Below are 18,236 nucleotides of genomic sequence, written 5' to 3' on the forward strand. Positions count from 1 at the left end.
TTTTTTGACACCTAAGCCCCCTTTCCGTAGACCAGGTCACATATTAAAAAATAAGTTTCACATGAAATTGCAAAAATGTGTTCGAGTATTTTTCTTTTTAGGGAAATGAAATCTGATAATTAAAAGAAACCTTGATTAAAAAAAAAAAAAAAAATATTCAAATAGAAAAAAAGAATAAGAAATCCGCACCCCGAGGACTCGACGCCGTGTCTTTCGCATGCAAACAAAATAGGGGCATTCTCCAAATCTTGCAAAGCCATTGCACGTAGCACGGATTACATGGATTGCCTAACTTGCAAACACACAACAACAAAATACATGGAAAACAACATTTCCTAGCGCTGCAAAACATGCAACGTCGAAACCCATGTATATATTTTACGAAATAGCATAGCAAGATAAATGCGACCCTGTGCTAGTTGTTTTGTTGTTAGAATTGCTACATATTTCACTCATTCTTCTCATCTCGCTCACTTCATTTTTTTTGCTGCCTCTTGTTATTGTATTTGATACATACATTCGCTGCTTCATACCCATGCATGCTACCACTTTGCAATGGGGTGCTCTCGTACTCTTCAAAATTTGGAATAGTCTTTTTACTTTTTGTGCAATCCGTGCATCGTGCAAGATTTCGAGAATACCCCTATTGNACTCATTCTTCTCATCTCGCTCACTTCATTTTTTTTGCTGCCTCTTGTTATTGTATTTGATACATACATTCGCTGCTTCATACCCATGCATGCTACCACTTTGCAATGGGGTGCTCTCGTACTCTTCAAAATTTGGAATAGTCTTTTTACTTTTTGTGCAATCCGTGCATCGTGCAAGATTTCGAGAATACCCCTATTGATTTACAAGTGCTTTCTGGTAAAAGAGCTTTTCACTACGAGTGGTGAATGAGAGGGATTTCTTCTAAGAATTTTAATTTTGTGCTAGAATAACAAAAGTCTTTCCAACTATCTTGCCTTTTGTCTTTCATTTGTCTTACGAGAGACTTTTTACTATGTTAGCAATGATTGCCCTGTTAATCTAGATTCATCAAAATTGTTCGATTCGTCGCTCGATTACTCATAGTAAGCAAGCTTTGGCTTTAGAAGACATATTTTAAGAGATTACTCGAGAAGAAAGCTGATATTTTTACCTAGGAGGCAGAGAAATCTGGTATGGCTACCTCGGCACTAGTGTAGCGGCTCGTCAGACCTAACAATAGCTAGCTCAGTTTCCTCTGGCTTAAATGAGTTTTGATCAACCGTGCGCTTTCTATCCAGACGTCGACTGACCAGGAGGCTGTACAACCTTCCAAAGCTCAGTGCTCATTTCACCAGAACATCTCATAGGGACTAAAGCAGTGGACTGTGAATCACCTTAATGTTCGACAGTCGTCAGCCGTCGCGAGCCTTTTCAGCAGCTAGAAGAAAAACAAATTGCATTTAAGAATCCACGCCGAGTTATACTGAGGGTTAATAACCAGACCAATTTACGGCTAGGCGATCACCACTTGATCTCCTTCTCGGCGCACATAACTGCAAATAAAGTACAGACCCGCAACAAAGTTCTCAAATCGCTAGCCCACAGCACTTGGGTCGTCCCATTACAAGGACTTATATGGAGCACTGCCTAGTTAGCTTACATGGCGAAAAATTAGGGGTCAATACACCAGACTATTGTCATAGAAGTAACATCATACATAGAAGAAGATTGCGGGTCCTGCTCTGCAGTCATTTCAACCTAAACTAAGACTTTTTTTACTTTAGAAACCCTTTTTACTTGTCAACACTATTTTTGCATTGATCATCGCAAAATAGCTTTTGAGACTTTGCGAAGCACGTGGAGCATTTACTTTCTAATCGCCTAAAATTTTTTAGAAAGGGTCAGTCAAGAGAAATCAGTCTTAAAATTCTAGCTTTATCATTTGCTGGCAAAAAAATTTGCATGCCCACATGCAATACATTCGTTTTAAAAATAAATCACAAAAAAATCTACAAAGAAAATTTTCCATATCGAAAACCCAAACCAAAAAAAAAATCCTTTACCAATGCCATGGCTAAACGCTCACCGCATAAGAGCATAAACGTGTAGCAAATAATAGCATAAAATAAAAACCTGCAAAACTCAGTAATCACTCCATTCTATAATAAAATTGAGATCTCCGTATGACATGCAACATTGTAGTCATAGTAGTGGCCAAAACAGAAACAGCCAAGAAGGAAAAAAAATAATCAATAACCTCGCATCATAGCCGAGAGTTATAAATGCCCTAAAAGCCATAAATTTTCAGGTCAGTCAGACGCTGCGATGATACGCTAAGATCTACATACACACACAAGAGCATCGGCATGTGGCATCAGCATTGCCACAGTTGGCATGTGCCACACGATTATTTGCATGTGGTAAGTGGCTCTGAGGTACGAGTAGAGAATAGGAAGAATCTGCGGCCGACACAGTCTCAGTCACAGTCACAGTCATTGCGTGCAATTTTCGCATTGTTTCAACTACTTTTATGCCGATTGATTTTTGCTGGCGCATATATTACTTTACAATTTTTCTGGTTTTTAATTTAAATGCTACTTTTTTATTTGATTTTGCTCCAGAATTTTTTTTTTATTCGAAATTCATTTCCATGTGGTAAAGTGCAGTTGCATGTTCTCTGCAACAATACGTAGCTAAATATTGGCGTACATCAATTGGCTGAAATGTATTTATTGGCTACTACCAGCGCGCGGCCAGCCGCCATCAGCAGTTGGCAGTCAGAATGGCAAATGGATTCTGCTCCGCTTTACAACATTGCAAATGCATTGGTTGCTCGCTGCTGGCTGCTGACTGCTGACTGCTGTTGCCTACTGTTCTTTTTTAATTAAAACACTAACAGTACACAAATTAAAATTTGCAAACGAGCTCAGCTGGTTGGCCACAAATGCAAATAAGGAGGTATACTCAGCACTCAAAAGTGGTTAAATACCCGTACCAGTAGTAGATATGTATTCGTTTAGCCACAATACAGCTTTTGCATTGGCATGCAATGATGCATTTTTGCATTTTGCATCAATGAATAGCCTGTCGCTATGTATGTATATGCGGACATGTATGCATACATATGTATGTAGAAGAATACGTTGTAAGCGCATTTATCTTTTTAAGCTATCTGCCAGCAGTGTGGAGCATTCAGCCGCCTTACCTAGTGTGTGTGTATGGTTTTGCTTTTAGTTACAGTTTTAATTAAATGTGGCCGACTCGATTTGCCCAAAATTTAATTTGGCAAACAAGTAGAGAAGCATTGCATTAAAGCTCTTAAAATATGGTTTCTGCCAATCTGTAAACCTACTTCATAACTAATGGCAGAACATTTAGGTTTACTTATGGCATGAGTAAATTTCTATGGCAGTTCAAATTAAATAAAAAGATCTCCAAAACATTAACAGGTCTTTGGTAAAGCATCAATCCTAACATCCAGAGGAATGCTTTGTACTTGAGACCTCACCAGCAGGGCTTTCTAGGCGTTTTCTATTTATCTGAAACTTGCATTCAAAGATCCCAGATCCAAAAAAAAAATTGAAATTGATTAGGTATTTTTTAGCATTTATCGCAATTCTTGATGTTAAGGTTTTTTTTTTAATTTAAGATCCTTTTTTGGTTATTTTTCTCCATTAACTTAATTTCTGTGCAGTTGGCATGCGGAATAACGTTATAAGACAACAAGAGCTGTTCTGAATGGCTGTTCAATAGTTCGGGCGTTCCAGTAAAAAAAAGCAAAGTTCTGGATATTTTGGTAAAAAAAACAAATTTTCAAAAATTTTGTGCGACAGATTCACTCAGCATACAACATGTCGCAAAAAGGCAAATAAAAGCTGTTCTAAGTAGACTTTCAATGGTTCTAGACCTCCTGAAAAGGAGCAAAAAAAAGTGGCAAATTACGTTAAAAAAAGTTCAAAAAAGTCCAAAAAGTTAAATGTTTGAAAAAAAATTTAAAACTGTTCTGAGTAGCTTTTCAATAGTTCTAGAGTTCTAAAAAGGGACAAAAAAAGTTCGGCAAAATTATGCCAAATTTTTTATTTAAGTCGAAAAGTTGGGTAGCTTTTGAATAGCTTGTGAATAGTTCTACAGTTCCTGAAAAGGAAAACAAAGCTCTGCAAAATTACAACGAAGAATTTTTGTTTAAAAGAGTTAAATTAAAACTACCCTGAGTAGCTTTTCATTAGTTGTAGAATTCCAGGTTTTTTAAATGCTTCTATTCAAGTGAAGCGGAGTGTATTTGTATTTAGTGAACCCTTTTTGAAGAAGTTTCTTATACATTAAATTATCCGAAAAGTATCTCGTAAATGATTGTAATGGAAAACAGTAGAAGTTTTCTCAAGTTGGTTTTAAAATGTACCTGCCCTACAAACAATTTTCTTAGTTTTACTCAGCGTGTTTTAATTTTTAGGAGTTATTAAGAGCATTTTGTTATATGATTGATTCTTCGCTAGTTCTAAGATCATCAAAATCCCAATCTGTTTGCCAAACTCCCGAGAGCAATTGCCATGCAGAGACGGTACTTTTCTCTACAACACTTGGAGCTGGTGTTGACGCTTGAGTTAACTCACAGCCTTCATCCGAAGGGAGGCCTATAAGTTTACTTGAAATTAGTACTGCTATGCTACAGCGTGGAGTGAGAGACACATTACGGGAGACATACATAGGTCTAGATGTTGCGAGTCTTCTCAGTATCTCAGGGTGGTATTGAGCCCCCGGGCTTATTCAATGCTAAATTCAGAACTGAAGTCCCCACCAGATAGAAAATTGTTTCAAAAGTATCGAGGTAGTCGATTTCTACCGGTGACGTCTTTAATTAAGAAACTAAGAGTTTACCCAAATGACCCCAAATGACAGTCAAAAATATCCCTGCAACGTAAAAACTATTTTCTATCTTGCGGAGCCCGGTGTTAAGTTTAAAGGAAAAGAGGCGTTGACAATCTGTCACATACATGCGCGTTTCGGGTATTACAGGAACGCTAAGTTCAGCCAGCTACTAGCAGATGAATAGCAAAGCTTTTCAAGCTGGAATTGCTGAAATTGAAAATTTGAACAGCGCGACACAGTTACAAACAAAGTAAAGGATGACCACAGGCGCTATACCGCCATCTTGCCTGTGGAGCCCTATGTGTCAATAACGTCCCTGCCAGGGGTCAATCCTGGTAGTATCTAAGTCCAAACTCTATCAGGAAATGGCTATCAGGCATCCGCAGAGGACACTGCAGATTGAAGACATCTAGGGAATAGTCTCTGCCACTTTCATGCAATTTCAAGAAGATATGAGTATAGGCTCGCTGTGGCCAAAATGTGGGTAGGTAGATATCGTCGATGGCTTTGAAAAACCGCCCATCCACCAGTTTTAAAATTTTACAGGAGAGCGAAATAGCTTATTTTCTTTAAGACTGTCAACTTAGTAGGCTATATTATAAATGTATGGTTAGCATAGCGGTTTTACTATTTTTATGCATAAAACTCAGGATCATCAAATCTCATTTTTGCTACTATAGCGAATTAGCTGGCTTTTGAAAGGCATCGACGATGTACTCCCCACCATCAGAAGCCCTTGTAAACTTTCTAGGAAATTTAGAATTAAACGAATGCTGCGCAGAGAAGAATGCACAATAGATCCATACAGTTGCACCGGATACCTCTTTTTACTACCTCTGTTAGGTAGTTAGGATCGACATCAGTTGTCTTTATCGAAGGTCTTAGGGATAATCTTCAATTTACTTCTGGTTACTTGGTAATGAGACGGCTGATTATTTGGCTAGAAAGAACTCGGGCTGGGTATTGTTCAGCTTGCAGCTAGTTAAAGAAACTCCACAAGCTCTTACTGGAACTCTTAGATGGCACGGGACCTCGTATAAAAATTTCTGTAGCGACAAGTACCCCGAACTCCGTAGAAAGTTCGTGAACTTAAGTAGCTGAGAAACAGCTTTGAAACTTTCCCCTCAGAACACCATTTCATTCGGTGAAACAACCAAAATCTAAGGTGGTGCTTTTTCGAAGAAAACTTCGCGATTGAAGAGGATTCGTTATTTCTTTGGCCGATATTTTGAATTTTCATAAGCCGATATATATTCGATAGCAATTCAGTTCAAAAGGGTAAGCTATCGCCCACTTGCAGACCACATTCCTGAATTCATTATTACTTCTACCGCGCAACGAATCGGTACTACCAACAATATCATGCTGGGTAATGTTATCATTACCGAAAACATGTATTGAAAAGCTCTAAAAATAAAAAAATTTAAATAAAACAATTACGCATACTCACTCACCTTCTTCACTCGCATTCCTCGACACGCCGCGGCTCACTTCATCCTCCGATGGTGATTCCACAATGCCACCTACTTCAATGACACTTTGCACCGAATCCGCAGAAGATGATGTTGACATAAATGTCATAGACGCAGTTGTTGTTGCTGTTCCTGCTGCTAATGTTGTTGTCTTTGGCATTTGCATGCCATCGCCAACGCGCTCTGATTTCCTCAATTTCTCCGTTGTTGTGGATGGGGATGTATTTTGTGGCTCATTTGGCAAATTAATGGTCTCCAAATGCAACTCGGCTGCAATTGTACCACTGCTACTACCACTGCCGCTTACCACATTCGAGACAACTTGTTTGGTTGGTGAGCTGACCGCCATTTCCGTTGGCAGATTTTCGCTGGCAAAGGTAATAATTGTCGGCTGCTTGACGTTGTTTGTGTCGTCGTATTGCTGTTGTTCTACGCCAACAATAATACGCTCTAGCTTATGTTGTTGCGACTCGCTGCGGGCTGCGGGGACGGATGCTGATTGTGCTGATTTAGTTGGCTGTTGCATTCGCTCGCAGTTTTGTTGTAAATTCGGTGTGTTAATTGGGATTTCTAATTTAGACGTTTGCAGTTGGGAGTTCGCACACGGTGTGTGGTCGCCACCAAAGTTAGCTGTGTGCAGGTCTATGGAGCCGCGTTTTTTCGGTGTTGGTGCTAATGTTGAAGTGGGTGTGGTTGAGACAGTGGTGGCAATCGTGCCCTCTGAAGATTTGTGCTCACGTTTTTGTGGGATGGGTGGTGACGTTGGCTTTGTAGCCTGGATTGTGACTTTTTCGTTGGCCGTCACTTCGTTGATAGATGCAGGCAATTTTTTCTCAATTTTTATTTCCACGGTTTCGAATTGTTGTATGTGTTGCGGTGACTTGACTTCCACGACAATCGGTTTTATCGCCTCTTCAATTGCTATAACTTTACTAACGACGGGCGGAATGGGTTTGCCGTCAAATTCCGTATGCAACGCCTCAGATTTGGGTTCTTCAATAATATTTTTATGCAGCACGTAAAACGGTTCATTATCAAGCAAGTCTGGAGGCGCGCTTACGTGTAAGGATGCTTGTTGCTGCTGGCTTTGTGCAGAGGTTACTAGTTGCTCCTTGAGCGCATTTTCCTTTTCCACGGACCGACGTTCTCCTTCCAGAAATCCGGCTGTTAGCTGTGACGCATCTAGCTTACTTCGATCAGCAGTCAGCTTGCTCTCTTTCACGTCTATTTGCTTATGCGTCTCAAGCTCTACAACTGTACTCTCAGCAGGCGCAGCGAGTTGATCATGCGCTTTACCACCTTCCTTAATTTTCTCATCAAGCTCGCTCTCTACCACCAACTTTTCTTCCACAAGCACACCGGGTAAATTTTCACTCTCTACTCCACTCTCTGTTCCATTCACTCCCCGTTCGTTTACTTCCTCCACCGTGACTGCAGCGGCCGCTTCGGCTTTGTTCTGCTTGTCGTCGCCAAAGTCGAAACCCTCCTCGTCGCAAAATTCGTGCTGGAATAACTTTTCAGCCTCTTTCTTTACCTTCTGGTAGCTTTCGATCAGCTTCTGCGCCTCCAGCTCCAAACGCCGCTCATCTTCGGACTTCTTCAGCAGCTTAGCGCCCTTCTTCGGTGTCTCCTTCGTAGTTTCGCTGCGACGCGTCACCTGTTTGTCACCATCCTTAGTCACAGTCAGTGTTTCGCTCAATTCACGCAGTAGTGTGGGCTCCTTATCTCCTTCTACAATGCCGCCGCCCAAAACCTGTTCCATATCTTCAAACGAATCCTGCACTTGGTGCTCACACTCCATATACTCCACACCGCCAGATTCGTTGCGTTGCAATTGCTTACCACTCTCCGATAAATTCAAAATACCCCTTTCAATACTTTGCTTATCTTGTGGATTCTCGACAAATTCCGATATACGCGTCTCCGCGCTCGCGGTGACCGTCATCGGCTCTAAATTGTCAGCAGCTGTCATTTCCTCAGCAAGACCTTCAACACCAAGCTGGTCCAAATCATCGCCTTGGCTGTGCACCTTTTTCAGCTTGGCGCGTTCCTTATGGCTCTCCGTGCTCGTCTGTAGCTTCTCTTCGCCCGTCGCATCGCGTGTGCGTATCTCGGTGTAAGCATTTTGTTTGGTTTCGAATTGACGCTCTTCAAATACGGTTATGCGTGGCGAACCGGCGCTACTGACGCGTTCCGCATAGGGTTGCAGCGTAAAGGCAACCGGTTTATTGAAATGCTCCAACAAGTTGGAGGTAAAGGGTGCGGCGCTCGGTGTGGCGCTGGTCGTTTTATTAGTCTGAGCCTTACCGCCAGCTTCAAGCGTTTTGCGCAACTCCTCCGGTAAACCGTCCAAAGCGTCATAGCTGCTATTCTCGATCAGTTGCGTAGAAGATGTGGAGGACTTGATTACCTGCTTTTTAGTGGTAGTTGTGGTAACTTTTTGTGTAGTCTGACGTTCCGATTTCAGCTCGGACGTGTGCTCAGTCTTTGCCTCCACATTTTTCTGCACCGTCTGCTCCGTATGTGTCTCGCTGGTCTTGCTGGACATACTCGAACTACCAGCGCTATTGCTGCTCGATTTCGTGGTCTCTGCTGCAGTCTCGCTTTTGGACTCACTATGGGTATATGTATCAACCCCTTCAACTTTATGCGCCAGTCTTATTGACTCTGCTTCGTTTGTGTTATTGGATGAGTTAATATGTTCCTCATTTGCCTGTTGTTGACCTGTTTGCTTAGTTTCAATAGGTACCGCCGCCATTACAGTCGTATTGTTTGACACTTGATTAACCATTATCGTTGCGTTATTTGTGTCCCCATTGTCTGCTGCCCAATTAGCCTTGGCATTAGGCATATCAACTACATTCTGCTCCAACTCCCTCTGCGCTACTCTACTATCAGTGGACTGGAAATTAACCTCCATTGTCACTTTGTTGGCAGTGTCAGTTATCTTATCACTTGGTTTCACCTGCTTTGCTGTTGTTGTAACTTTATCCAGCTCGCTTGCATTCTCTTTCAAGGCCACAAATTCACTATTCATTTCCTTTATCGCATGCGCCGCTTTCTGCGCTGTCACCTTGTCACCGCTGCTGGTAGTTTCCTCAGCTTTTACCTGGCCACTCTCCATTTTGGGCACTGTCGGCGGCAATACGGGCACGCCAATAAATTGCGATTTTCTCGCTTTACCGGTCGCTGACTGTTGAGAGCTAGAGGCGCTGAAAGTTCCAGTTTTTGCAGGCGTTTTCTGATCTTTTTGTGCGCTCGTGCTAGTGGACTCGGTGGCGTTGGTCCCAGCTAATTTTGTTGCTTTCACGGTCTTCTCAGCAGGCTCGGACTTTATGACCTCTTCGCGCTTCCTCTCTAAAGACTTTTCTGCACGCTCGGACACTACTTTGTCTATCACCTCCTTAGTATCTTTCAGAGGTCCCGTGTCTGCCACCTTTTCTATCCCTTTTGTTGCGTTTGAGTCTTTCTTCACCTCAGCTACAATTTCCTTCGTTTTCGGTTCTGCTATCTTTTCTACTTCAGCGTTATTTCCTAACTGTTTTGGTTGTTGCTGTTGACTCAAATCATCCACAATAACGATTGGACTGGAAAGAATAGATAATTGGTACAACATTTTGTCAAATTGTTAAGAAATTTTTAATAAATTTTGAATGCTTATTTGGTTCAAAACTGTAAAACAAAAACAACAGCTGAAGCCACTGACAAGCGCACAGTGCTTTTGTTGATAAAAATATCGAAATTAAAAAAATTAAAAATCGCTTATTCACTCTCGTTCAACTAATTGACATATTCTTTACCTAATTTTTTTTTAGATCTTTATTTTCTTTTTAACGCTCCAACAACCGCTACAATAATCGGAAATTGCTCGCTTGTCTTCGTAGATTTGAATATTCACAGGCAATAGCTTTGCGTTCACGGGATCTTCTCTTTGCCTATTTTCCGTGCGCCTAGATATCTCGCCCGTAGCTACTCACTAACTAAAATTATGTACTTCAGTATCTTTCACGCCGTTGCTCACCTTAACTGTGCCAAATTAAAACTTGTACTAATTACTTTTGCCCACAATGCAAAGCTTGAAGGTAGATACATGTGTAGTACCGCAACGCGCTGAGTTCGCCTGTCGCCGCGCCTACCCCGCATGCCATGCGAACTATCTACTTATCTACATACAACCTACCACTTGGCACTTCACCTCTTCTGCGCTACTTTGCGCTACAAGCGCTTATCATTATTATTTTTCTGGTTCTATTTCTACCATCAACTCGTGCTCGTACTTTGACTGATATACTCGTCCTCTCAACCCTGCGTGCACTGCCCCTTATACTAACTACTCACTAAATTGCTTGGTATTATTTTGGCCCCTACTCCCGATTTCGGCCAGTTTCACTCGCACATTTGCATTGTGCCGCCGGCATTTTTTATGGCTTTTTTTCTGCACACCGGCACACATACAACCATTCTCATACCTACTATACTAAATAATAGTATGCATAATTTATATTTTGTTTTGGTTTTTTGTTTGTTTGACTTTCCTAATATTCATTACACTCACTTTACTTTGTGTATTCTATTCTGGCGTTGATTTTTTTGTTGCTAACTTATCTTTCCACATATACTCGTTATCTTGCACTTTATTTAGTGATTACGCTGTCACTAATGAGTTTGATATGGTACCCGGCGTATTGCTGAGTGCACGCGAAATTTTGTTAGCGGCATGATTGGTGTGAGCGCTCATCACTTAGCTGCGATCGGTTGGAAGCGCCTAAATGTATGCGACGCAAGCATAGTATGGTTGGTAAAAGAAAATTTGATTTTATTGCAAGTGATCCAATAAAGAATAGTTAGCGGAATAGCTGGCGGATTCATGGAACATTTTTGAAAAAAAGGCATCCAATTTTTATTTTCATTTATATGTATTTGATACACATAGTTAACTATTTATTAAATTTTATTCGCCACTCCTTCAGAGAGCGGGCGATTTTTTCTAAACTTTCTTTAAGTTTCAGTGAAGCCAAATTTGGTAGAATATCGACTACTAAAATTGCTAAATCATTTGCGAAAGTTCCAATGGTAACTTCCTCTGTAGAAGGAAAATCATGTGTGTAGAGTATATAATACTGCCTTGAGCCATAACTGCAGAGCTCTCATAGAGTACGGAATATTCCATACACTGTTTTACAAAGAAGTAGGGATTTGTTAGATAAGCCTGAAGTCTAAATGCCGTTTTTAAATAGAATCCAAATGTATCTGCTTTTTCTGAATCAGTTTTTGCCCATTCGTTATTTTCCTTTCCAATCACCGACGCACACAAAGTGAGCCTTTTCAACTTTCTTGTTGCACTCCAGAGAGAGTAGTCTGTAGCTGAAATTACGTCAATACTTCTCAGGTAACGTTGAATTTGGGTTTTACTTGTTCAATCGTATTTGTCTTCAGGATATTAAGTGTGCTGTCTCCTTTTTCTTGCAAGCCGTTTTTCTCTTAAAATGGATTTTACATCAAATGATATTTTTGAGCTTGTTCAGTTACGAAGAGCAGAAGTTTACCACCAAGCAGCTTTTTAGAAACAACTGTTGAAGTTTTCAATATCTGCACACATATCTTCATGAAATTTCAGGACCAATTTCATGTCAAGAGTCGAAAAACGATGCCCGAAAGGAATTCCAATATGTCTTCCAATTATGAAGAGTACATGAGTGGGGGAAGGAACAAAATTGGTATTGAGTTCTGCTAGAAGGGGTGAGTCGTTTGCAGATAAGTCATAGCAAGAGCTGCACTTAATTGCCTTTGGACTAACAAAAATTAATTAGGTCGGGAGTTCTATTTAAGCCTGTGGGCAATATGTGGGTGCGGAATAGGAACATAAATCAACTTTTCTAATAGCAACGTAGAGCTGCCGTCCTTTAGAGCTAACTAGATGGGAACCCCAGAATATTGACAATAGCTCCTAGTAAAGTCAAAGTAAAGTTTATAACAGGATAGCACAATATCAATAAATTCCGAATTTCATCTAGTTCTGATTGTGAGTAATCTACAAACATAAATAAGTATATTTTATTTAAATGCTTATTAAAAACTTACCCATTTGGCAAAGATTGCGGCTCTAGCGAGGAGAATTCCTCCTCCACCTCGCCAATGGTGGGCAGCATATTCGAATGCCAATAGAGATTGAAATATGCTTCCGAGGGTCCTGGGCCATTTATCAGCTCTGGTGGTCCCAACTTTTCACCATCCTCGCAGTCATAATCACGTTCAGCGTCATGATGCATGGCGTTGAGATCCTCTTCGTCATCTTCACTCGAACTTGAGTAATAAGTGGGTTGTGAGTCACTCACTTTAATGCATTTACCCACCACAGCAGGTGGTACGTCTTCGTCATCGACATTACTTTCAATGTGCTGCTGCTCTTGGTTGACAGTAGATGATTTAAATGAGGACAGAACTGGCGGCGATTCATCTTTCCGCTGCGCATTCGGGCTATGCTTGCGTACCAAGTCGAAGAGACTAGGCATTTTATCGTCCTCATTGTCGTTGACATCCGTGAATGGTGTGCGTGGCTCTTGCGTTTTACTTTCGTAGGTTTGTATCTTGAAACGTATCTCACGATTGGGTGACGCGCTGGCAGGTGGCGATTGCTGCTTGAATGTTTGCATTGTGGGTGTATCGCTGCGCGATGACGGTGGCGTCGTATGTGTAGCAGCAGTATTTCGGTCCGCCACTGTCACCGTAACTGTACCACCACCACCACTTACGGTTGACGTTTGCAGTTTAGGAATATGCGTGGGTGACTTGCCTAGCGACTGCACACGCTCTGGTGGTTTAGGTTTAGGACCTTTCGCCTTTGTGGGCGTGCTCGCTGCGGTTGAGGCAAGTATGGCTTCCGCGGATGCAGACTGACCACTGAAAACGGGTATGAGTGTGCGCTCAGGACTCTTTAGTTTCGACTCTGCTGAATTTGTGCGCTGCAGCGGCATTTTGAGACTCAACGGCGGACTGGACTCCTTCGACTTGCTGCGATAGAGTCCAAGTTTGAGGTCCGTTTCGGACTTTTGCTTGTGCGTTAGGAAACGTGGTATATTAGACGGACTATTATTAAGCTTTCGCTCCATGGACGTGTCCATTTCGAATGAGCGTTTTGGTGAAAGTACCACGGGAATGCGTGACTTAGGCGGCGAAAGCTTGCTTGTTTCTACAGACTTCGATTTCTCAGCTACGGGCTTACGCGTAGCGCTCACAACACTATCCGTGGAACTGTGGCATTCTTTATCCAAGAACATGGCGGTCTGTTGTTTGATGCTGGACGATAACTCAGGCGACTGCTTTAGCTTGATTTCACCCTCAGTCTTGGCACGTTCGAATGAGCGTTGCGAATTGGGGCCAAATACCGAGGCGATAGCTTTTGGTATCTTTGTGATGAATTCTTTAGCGGTTTGCGTGGACTCGTATGACGGCGTGGTCGGGGTATTTGCTGGCGTTATTGGACTATTTGTCGGAGTAGTGGGTGTTGTGGGCGTAGTGGGCGTAGTGGGTGTGGTTGGCACTTTTGACGCAGCCTTAGTTAGTGACTTTGCCTGCAATGCCTCGCTAGGCACCGTCGGTGGCGCAACTTGTATGGGTAGCTTAGTGGGCGAGGCAATCTTTCGCGGCGTTGGTATGATTGAACGTTTCTTAGGCTCAACTCCTGGTGAGCCGCCTGCGCCGGCTACAGCTTGGCGTGGTTTCGGTGTTGGCAAAATTACAATTGGCGCACCCTGTGACTGTGGCTTTAGCTCCACATTCTCGTAAGTGTTCACCTTCTCTGTCTTAAATTCGACATTCTCGTAGTTGTTTCCTGGTATGAATGTCATCGGTTTCTTTACCTGTGATGCTGTCATCGTGCCCGCCAGCAAATCAGGCATGACATCCCCCGTTGACTCGACAACTTTCTTGAGACACTCCTCCAGCTGCACCGCTGCATTCCCATTTACATTCACATTGAATTCCTGCTCCAACATTGTGAATGGCTTGAGTACCTTAGCCAACTCTGATTTATTAATCACCACACTCTGGCCATTTGTCAGCGATGTGTAGCTGGACAAGTCTGATTCGGACGAATAGTTGGAGCTCATGGAGAATTTATCAATCACTGTCGAAATTGTGCTTGCAGTGTCATCCGATTCAGACTCTGTTTTCAGTGACTGGCCGTCGGCGAACAGATTTATGTAATACTCAGCATCCGGCGGCGGTGTGAAAGGTTTATCCACCTCGCTGCTGCTGGCGCTGCTGCTCTGCGACGATGTGCTCGCTGCTGTTATAGTAAGGCCTGGCGCAGCGCCAGCGCTTTTGCCAGCCGCCGTTGTTGGCGCCGCAGGCACTGCCAATTTACTTTCGCCATTCAGTGACTTACGCTTCACCAACTTACGCGGCGGCACTGGTGGTGGTGGCGGTGGACTGCCCTTCCTTTGTCCGTTGACACCCATAATCACAGCTGTGGGGCCGTCGGAGTCATTGGCCAGCACACGCGTGCCCGCTGACGCGCCATTGATACCATCCACCACAGTGGTGCCACCAGCTAATGGCATCTCCTCTTCCGTCTCTGGCTTGCGTCCATAGCCATTGCGTACCTGCAGCTTTATGGCCACATTATCTTTCAAACAGCGCACGCATTCGATGCGCGTCAGCTCACAAACGCGTTGCGCATCGATGCTGACAATTTCGTCGCCCTCGCGTAGCGCGCCCCAGCTAGCGCGCACTTTGGAGGCTGGACTGTCGGCGGCACAGGATTGTATGTAGAGTTTGTGCACCTTTTCGGCGCTGCGTGTGCCACCTTGGAACTTTAGGCCGAAACCTAGACGTTCGCCAGGCTGGCGATGCACGACCAATAGTTCTGTATCCGCATGTGCTTCCGCCAAACCATTTGCATCGCCGCTATTACTGGCGCCTTCAACCATAACACTACTTCCGTCACTTTTATTTTCGCCACTACTGCTTCTATGCAACTCCGCTTGATTGTTGATTGTTAGTACAGTTATATACGATGAGTCTTCTTCGACTGAGCTTTGCCTTTGCTGCTTGACTAGCTGCCTGGGGTTTGTGTCTTTGGATGCGGGATCGTCTACTTCAACAACAGTCACATAGTCGTCATCGACTGTAGCTGACTTAGTTGTTGGTGTTGGTGTAGTCGTTGTTATCGATGTGCCTGCGTTGGTCGTCGTCGCCATAGTGGTGTGGTGATCGTTGTAGTTGTAGTGGAGTGCTTTTGGCTTTACCGCTGTTGGTGTGTTTTCTGTTGCTGAATTTGTGTTGGGTTGGTGTTGTGCGGCTTTAAGCAGTCGTGGTGAATTTGCTTCATTAAATTGTTGATTATTTGCGCTTTCACCAATGGTTTGTGCATTGGCTAAGTTGAGCTTGACTTCAGCGGCTGTTTATCAAATGTAGCGAAGTGTTTGCCGGTGTAGTGGAGTTTTTACTAAGGCCGTAGTGGTGCTGCAAAAGAAAAGAACTGAGCTTTAGAAAATTTCGAGTTTAATTCTAGAAATATCTACTCGTATATATGTATATAAGGAAGTATATTTTAAAAGTACATAATACTAAATACACATACATACAAAGCTTATAAGAGAAAAATTTAGTACTTTATAATATTTTTTAAATTACTAATAGTTATCACAAATAAAACTAGAGAAAACTTCAGCTAAGCTTGACGATGCCCAGAAATTATTACTACTAAACTGAGCCCGCCTAATGGAAATCTTTCCGGCAGTTAATGCAGTTAGTGGGCAGCGCTCAGCCTCGTCTCACGGAGCCATTGGGTGCATTAAAAAAAATTGCTTTAACTAAACCAAAAACGTCATAGACCACTATGCATTTTTGTTTGGCTATATCGATAGGGCTATTTCCGTTACCACTTTTGAATAACCGGAACCGTTGGTTGTTGTTGTTTTTGGTGAGTGATCCTTATGCTTATGTTTACCCGACTATCGTGGAAACTACCGGACCATATGTATATCCGGTTCCCTTTGAACTAGTTCTTAAATACTCGGAACCACACACTACTAGCGCGCGGATTCTTGACATCCTTCGTCTTTTCTCTGAAGCTTCAGGGTTAACAGAAATCGGCACACATGTTTATGGAATCAAATTAGAGTGGAGAAATTGCAAGCGTCCTAGACCGGGACAAGCCTAGGGAAGAGGCTATCAAAATTCACAAAAAGATTTCGACAGCCATAAGGGAGTCGAAATTAATTCGAGCAGGCGAGGATAAATATCATGATTTTGAGTTCGGGGAATGACATTCGAAAAATGCTTGTATCTAGCTGGATGACTTGTTGTCGTCTGCTCAAGCTCTAAAACGACGAATAAAAACCAACTCCCAAAAAGTGTAGCTCAAGTGTGAACTGAGAATCTGATCTTAACCGTTTGCTGAAAGATATCCTACAGGCTGACGAGTGATCAACTGATTCACATGGTTCTGCTCATCGACCATGAGCAGAGAAAGTGATACTGCTGCAGAAGGAGATAATCGTCATCACGATTGAGAATTTGTTGCGACCAACGAAAAGCTGAGCTAGAAGACTTTTTGTTGTTGTTGTAACAGCATACAAATCACCCACATACTTTTCGGGAGTGTTGCTGGAGTGTCAGTCCTTGGGCAGATTTAAATCTAGATCATGCCGGTTACGTAGATCCGACTGTCGTGGGACTTCTCGTTGACTACTTGAACTCTCAAACAGCGACGTGGATAAAAAAAATCTCAAAATATTAAGGGAAGGAGTCTGGTCTGGACGTCAGCCTTGTTGAAGGAACTGAACTCCTCCGGACGCACGAAATCCAAAGTTACTTTTGCCAGAGTCTCCCGCTAAGCAACGATAAAATTCGACCTTGCATCGATGGCTTGCAGACTCGCCCACTTAAAGCTACTGCAGGCCAAAGTTGTGACTTTAACCTCGGCAGAAGTAGACCTAGGCTAGCGCCATTCTAGCAACAAAGCCGCTGGCATCAGCTCATATCAATCTCGGGACCCCCCAGTTGATGATATCTCAAACCCTCTACTGTGATCCAAAATGACCATCGCGCCACGGCAAGGAACTGGAGTATAATAGCAGCTAAGAACTATATAGACTGGTACTACTTTCGACACCGAATGGTCGAAAGGGGACCAACAAGGATCTGCGCACATTGCCACTAGGCAGCAGGAAACCGCAAGTTCATCAGTCTCGACGCCTGGGTCAAAAACACAAGCTGTCCACCGCCCAGCAGTGGTATAAACGGAGCTTCGCTATTGGCCTACTCCAGAAACCATAGATTGTCAATTAAAAGAGCTGAGGTAGTCAGGGAGGTCAGTGCTCTCCTAAAAGTGAAGAGTTTCACAGGCTTATAAATAAAATTTCCTTAGCTTAGTAGCTTAGAGCAAAATTTAAAAAAAAAAATAAAGCACTGTAAATCAAAGACGTGTTTTGTTTACTTCCCCTATTACTTATTTACTTATTTTCTCCCCATTTCCTTTAATCGATATCGGTCACCGCATGAAATTTGACCCAGCAAACAAAAGACTGCAGCAGCGAACCTGCGTACGACCACAGCGCTTAAGAAACGAAAAAAAGCGCAAGCTTCATATTTACTGCTGTGTGCAATTTACAGGTAGCACTTTGGTATCTGTGTTGTTATTATCACAGCCGCTTTTACACTCGCATTTACGGCGTATTTTTAGCACTATCTGTTTATATGTATGTGTATATGTTTGTAATGTCAATGGTTGTACAAGAATTGCGGTTAATGACAACGAGACAAGCGGTTGGAACCTGCACCAACATAAAATCGCCATTCAACGCCAAATACGCTCCAGTGTGCAGGAAACAAATGTTTGTGTGTGTGCCTCAAAGCCACATTCCTGTATAGCACCTCTAAGGTGCGCATTTTAGACGCGAAGCGCATGCGCTCAAGTTGACG

At 42.7% G+C, this 18,236-nt stretch overlaps 1 protein-coding gene across 1 annotated transcript in view; it reads right to left on the reverse strand.

Annotated features, from left to right (window-relative positions):
* LOC108373872 (mucin-17-like) overlaps positions 1-15,771 on the reverse strand; it is a gene marked incomplete at its 3' end in the record, with an annotated part of 25,821 nt that extends 10,050 nt beyond the window's left edge. The window contains 2 exon segments of the mRNA XM_017629815.1: positions 6,291-9,895; positions 12,390-15,771. Coding sequence (XP_017485304.1) covers positions 6,291-9,895; positions 12,390-15,508 — 6,724 coding nt within the window.
* Positions 15,772-18,236: the final 2,465 nt, after the last annotated feature.

This window comes from Rhagoletis zephyria, unplaced genomic scaffold, assembly GCF_001687245.7.
Source record: "Rhagoletis zephyria isolate East Lansing unplaced genomic scaffold, Rhagoletis_zephyria_1.1 Rzeph_scaffold_07106, whole genome shotgun sequence".
NCBI lineage: Eukaryota > Metazoa > Arthropoda > Insecta > Diptera > Tephritidae > Rhagoletis > Rhagoletis zephyria.